Source organism: Haliotis asinina, chromosome 1 (genome assembly GCF_037392515.1).
Source record: "Haliotis asinina isolate JCU_RB_2024 chromosome 1, JCU_Hal_asi_v2, whole genome shotgun sequence".
Lineage (NCBI taxonomy): Eukaryota > Metazoa > Mollusca > Gastropoda > Lepetellida > Haliotidae > Haliotis > Haliotis asinina.
Genome location: NC_090280.1, coordinates 105,510,132 through 105,516,203, shown reverse-complemented (window position 1 = coordinate 105,516,203; position 6,072 = coordinate 105,510,132). Strand labels below are relative to the sequence as shown.

Sequence of the window (6,072 nt, the reverse complement as noted above, 5' to 3'; positions counted from 1 at the left end):
CAAAATGGCCATACATTATTTTATATACTTATTTAAGACATAAGACATACCCGGTAAGTAAGTTAATTACTTATTGCATTGTTATCAGAACACTACCAAAGGATCAAAAGATCTTGAAATAACACCCGTAAGTATTGAGGAGGAAGACATTGAGAGATTAATTAAACATCTCCAAGTATTAAAACAGAAAACACTGCAATGTTTTGATTAAACATGTCCAAGTGTTGGATAAGAAAACATTGCTGGAGTACCTTTTGGACAAAGATTTATCCAATAGACTTTGTCAGTTGAGGTTTCCCCTTCTGTGAGCCGGTCTCGAGAAGGGTAAACTTCTCACCCACCTCAGTCTCAAAATATCAATTAGGAACGTACCTTAATAATAAACACCAAGTTTTGTTGTGTGATATAACGTCTTTTATCATTTTCACACTTTGATATCAAATAATACAAATTTCATGAGCACTAAAAAATAATAAAACAATGCATGGCCTTTTTTTCTTTTTGGTATGGCCATTTTGACTTTTTTGTGTGGCCATTTTGACTTTTTGTGTGGCCATTTTTTCTAGGATCAGTGTGGCCATTTTGACTAGGATCAGTGTGGCCATTTTGTTACGTGGCCATTTTGACATGTTACTGATGGTGGGCCCTGCTTATGGCGAGAAGAAATTAGAGTGCTCTCTCTTCGGAAGTAGATGGCGCTGACAAATTTATTCATGCGCAGTTCACATGTAGCACCATTTGCCGAAATGAGGCTTTAGAGGAAAGTGTAATACGTCTGCTAAAAATGTATTCTAGCTCTTAATACTGAAGCAAGATAAAGGTAAATGTTAATGTTCTTTACAATTGAATTTGCACATGGGACCAGGGGCTTCATTTATTCAAGCAATGTGATTTTGAATGACGACAATACATAAACACTTGAATCGAACAAAGATACATAACAGTTCGCTGCAGAGAAGTGATTGAAGGCGTCATATATCACTTCACCAAGCTTCATTGTCCACATCACAAGGTAACTGAAACTGAATCGGATATTTTAACATGATATTGATAATAAACACTGCACAAGTCCAAAGCAGCATATAGAAGTACAGTCACTGGGGTTGAGCTTGGTTTTCTACACATAGAGATTAGACAGTGATTATTGATTTCAACGTAAGACAATGCTCTAGTTATCTACAATCAATGAAAATACAAGTCCAATGCACCATACCACTGGTAGAGAGAAAACACATCACAACAACTTGCTTTCATATAGATGATTGACGTTACACCTGGCAGTATATCTCCTTGATATCTGCCATTTGCATAGTTCAGATGTTACTTGAGTGTAAGTGAATACATGGCATGTGTTTGTACATCATGGCTTAACCATGTGAGGAAATGATATTATGGTATTGTCACAAGGAATGACCTAATTACGTAAGTCAGAGTATGAGACAATTTGTGCCTCATGTGGTCCTTGGACCTCAGGTCACAATCATTTGAACTTAAGCTAAGTTGTGTGTGGACAGTCTTTGATGGATGACTGTGTCTGACAGCTCACCTCCTGAGAGTTTTTAGGACTTTAGTCCTGCCCTACAATGAAGCACACATGATACATGTGGTCTCACCCAAGGCAAATGAGTTTTGATTACACAATGTCATGTAGAAAGTGGTCAAATGTAACATATGTCATATACCGCATTTCTCATAATGTCAAGCACAGGATTGTCCAGTGCATGGCAGACTGTTGATAATGCCTTAAATTTGTTGATCTTGTTAGGGTATCATTGATCAACTACCCACGAAGATCCAAGTAAGACTTATTTTTAATTTTCAGTAACCTATGCTTGGAAGAGGCAACTAAAGGGATCTAGTGGTAAGATTCACTGACTTTGACACATGATGTCACATCCCAACTGTGTATGTCAATGTTCATGTTTATGATCATTGGATTGTCTGGTCCAGACTCTATTATGTTTATGTACAGACCACTGACATATAGCTGGGATGTTGCCTAACACTGTGTTAAACTTAACTCACTTGTTGATCAACTTTCCTTTCCAGCATACTGCAGGAGGTCAAGAGATGTATAACGGTATTGGCCTGACTACCCCTCGGGGTAGTGGCACTAATGGCTTTGTCCAGCGAAACTTGTCCTTTGTTCGCAAACATAAGGACCGGGTAGACTACAAATCTGAGGAAGAGATCCGGAAGCTGGACCAGTCACTGCTGAAACAGCCCAACCAGGACATCCTGGAACATGAACGCAAGAGAAAAGTTGAACTGAAGTGTATGGAGATGCATGAGCTGATGGAAGAACAGGGGTACGTTTCACGCCAGGTGCTTGTTGTAACATAGTCATACTGAGTGTTCAAAACACAACACTATGGATTTAGGGTTTCTTTTGTTTCAAACACTTTAGGGGAAAGCCTCATAGTTAAAGAGTCTTGGAAGCCCCTAAAGTTCGAACACTAAAAGCTAGAGAAACATTTTCTGAGGGTTTGTTGGCATGTGATCATCCATGTAAATGTCACCATATTCAATATAAATTAGACATATTCATTTTCTGTCAACAAAACTTCTTTTTGAGGAGTGAGTGGGTGGAGTAGGATTGTGGTTGGTGTGGATGAAGTAAATGAAAGTATTGGATGGATCCAAGATTTCGCAGCTTTGGAATGACATTTTTAGTGAAATTGATTGACTGAGTAGTATTGTGGTTGTTTGATGAGCTCCAAGTGGTACATTCACCCTGTAGTGAATCATGTTAACGGGCACGAAGACTGAACACAGCTTGATGTTATCCAGTGCATACATACAATGTTCACCATCAAGAACACAAAAGGATATGTTGATGCCTGACAGCTAGTTAACCCAAGTAAATCCAGTGCCTCACATCAACATTATACTATATTTCAGCTCATAAGTCATGCCCCTAGAGGTTGCTTACGTCTGAACATCGGAAGCCTCCAGGGGCATGACTTATGATGCTCTTCTGCAGTGACGATCTTTTCCTAAAAAAATAGTCTATAGCTCCAACAACACCTCATACCTCAACGCATTCAACACGGGTGGTCAAAGATGGATAATTAGAAAAATGAAAACAGCAGAAACTAAAAACAAAACCCACAAAGACGGATGCTCCATGCAGTGATGCCATGTTTTGATGTGTGAGTTTAAGGACATGACAGACAAATCACAAAGTTTACCAGTAAACTTCCAATATCACTGCAATTGTTTCTCGACTGGGCTGCGTTTGCTTACATTTGAGATGCAATTCCTTCAAATTTTCTGTAATTTACTTAGGAGGGCCTGTAATGATTCTTCCCCAAACAGTACTGAATAGTGAATACCCAAGTCATCTGGCAACTACAAATAATAATAACTTGTATCCCTATTATTCACAGAAATCATAATTATATTGTGTCTACCCATGCCTCAAAAGGAAGTGTAGTTGACAGAAAATTCATACATGTATATATTTTGTTTGCTGAATGTCATGCATATTATAGCTGGTGATCACCACAAACTGTTATGTGTATTTCACCTCATTTCCTGAGGGTACGTTTCTCACTTCAACCACGATAGCAGCAGTTTCATTATTCTCAACGATCATCATTATCACCTTGTCATCCAGAGTTTAGGGACTAGTTTACATTGACATTGGTGAAAACATGTCAAACGTTATCATGCTCATGCAGGTTTTTGTTTTCACTTCAACTGCGACAGCGCTAATTTCACATTATTCTCCCCTAGTGTGGTGATCTACCTTCAGTTGTTGGCAATCTATGGCCCATTTTTATATTGTATTGTCCTCTATAGTTGAACTGTTTTAGATCTAATTACTCGTTTTACATTCTCTGTGATATTCTAGTTGGTTTTACTGTCCTTCGTTGACAGATTTTTTTAACGTGCCACAGTTTAATATGCAGTTTTGTAATTTGTCGCTTTCATCACAATTTGGCTGGAATATTGCCGATGTGACGATATATCTTAACTCACTCATGTTATTCTCAACAATCATGATTATTGCCTTGTCATCAATAGTTTAGGGACTAGTTTAGGGTCTTACATTGACATTCATGAAAAATTGTCAAATGGCAAGGTTATTTCACCTCATTCCATGTGCATACAGCTTCCTCTTACTGTGTTCATGAGGGTCCGTATTACGTTAGTGTTGATATTAATATCACATACTTTCATATCATACAGCAAAACCTGTAAGTAAAATTATCTTGTATAGTGATGTTTAATTGCAAATTTTAGGTCTTCCCTGACAAAGACATTTTTTTCTTTTTACTTGTGCATAATAGGTACACATGCAAATTAATATATTTGTGTCATTTGGTAAAATATTACGTAATGAATCACTGCAGGACCCATGAAAATTATATACATGTGTCCGAGGGACCCTCAAATACAGGACTCAAAGTAAATCCCTGCATATCAGTGCAGTTTTGTTATTACTCAACATGATTCTACCAAAGTGTCCGTAGTGTTACAGTTAATAAATTGCCGTGAAGAACGGTATAAGAAATCTTCTTTGAACCAGCAAAATTCAACATATACAAGTCTAAAATATTCAGTAATATATTGAGCAAACAATGAGAAAATTACAGTGATTCACAATACAGATTTACAGTACAATGCAGTTGAGTCACAAGTCTAAGTCAATGGGCCACAAATATCAAATATTAACTCACCAGAGTCTTTTGCATTTGCAAAGAGACCTGAAATACAAAATGGAGCTTGTTTCCAATGAGAGCAGTCAGGCACGAAGTGTCAGTCTTGAAAGCATGTACTGTTGACATACTGTTGACAGACAATAATAGGCAGAGGCACACAACTCCAGTTTATTTCTGAGTGTAAGTATCTGTGTGATTGCCAACACAACAACCAGCCTTTATATATACTGACACAGTGTCAGGAACTTCTATCAAAGTGTGGCTGTATCACTAATCACTTAGAACTTTCTCGATAGCTGGAAGTCATCAACATAAACAACCAATCAAGAGAGGCAACTCTGGAGCGCTATCCAAAAAGCCCTGCTGCTAAAACACCGTTGCCATTGAACTTACATGATGCTAAATGTGACCCATATTAACTATCACCTAATCAGTGATAATACAAATGAGGAAAAACACTCTCTCATAGCAGTAGAAAAGTTATTTTTAAGCTAGGATGAAAATATTCTATTCTTGCAGCTTCATAGCATTGACAAATCATTAGGAGATGGATGAAAAGGGATACATTTTTGCTGTAACAGTAGAATACACTTTACTTGCCTATACGCAGCACCAAATTGCTCACTTTGCAAATTGCACATTGTATAAACTTTTAAACTAAACTTGATGGTTTACACAATCAAACGCTGTTGATGGTTTACACAATCAAACGGTGTTGATGGTTTACACAATCAAACGCTGTACTGAAATCTGTAAATAAACAAAAGAATCTGCCTGTACTTCTGGATCATTGCTTGTAAAGCAAGTTCCTGATCAATAGTGGAGCAAGCAGGTCTAAAACCTGCCTGGAGCTCAGAGTTCCCATCACACCATACAGAGAGCCTGTTGTTCTGTATAGTAGGTAGAGTTTTGCTGAGTGCATCATCACAAGATGGCATAAAATCAGAATAAGGATTCTTTTGTAAATTAGAACCACGAGGTACCAAACCAAGGGCACCAAGAACAAAGGAAAACCTTGCAATGCAAGAGAGATTTCAGGGGAAATGTTTGCATATTTAGCATGCTTTTCTTGAATCTTGCCAATAACATTGCTGTCAAAAGGGACAGAAAAAATTAAGTGATATGAATTGGTCTTAACAAAAGGACATGGTCAGTTCTGTTGAATGGAATTGTTCTGTGGCTATTTATGGGTCCATTCCAAAGAAGTTTAAAGCTGTCATTTTCCGTGATGCCGTGGACATGTTGAGGGTTGTACCGTGGATGAAGTCAAAGCCACAGGCGTGGCAAAGATGATGGTAGAAGCAGCGAGTCATGCCATCATGTTGTTCAAGATATGCTGTTTGTGCCAAGGAAGGGCATCCACTGACTAAGTGTTGGACAGTGTCTGTAAAGTGCATTACACAAT

General features: G+C 38.0%; 1 protein-coding gene across 8 annotated transcripts in view; it reads left to right on the top strand.

Moving 5' to 3' along the window:
• Positions 1-629: 629 nt before the first annotated feature.
• Positions 630-6,072, top strand: part of LOC137257807 (serine/arginine repetitive matrix protein 2-like) — a 139,058-nt gene continuing 133,615 nt past the window's right edge. For 2 of the 8 annotated variants that reach the window (XM_067795285.1, XM_067795319.1), the window contains exons 1-2: positions 669-820; positions 2,050-2,309. In XM_067795285.1, the coding sequence (XP_067651386.1) occupies positions 2,071-2,309 (239 nt within the window). In that variant the 5' untranslated portion in view covers positions 669-820; positions 2,050-2,070. Of the gene's footprint in view, positions 1,013-1,822; positions 1,862-2,049; positions 2,310-6,072 lie in introns of all 8 variants that reach the window. The other 6 variants (XM_067795256.1, XM_067795311.1, XM_067795302.1 and 3 more) reach the window with 4 other exon arrangements.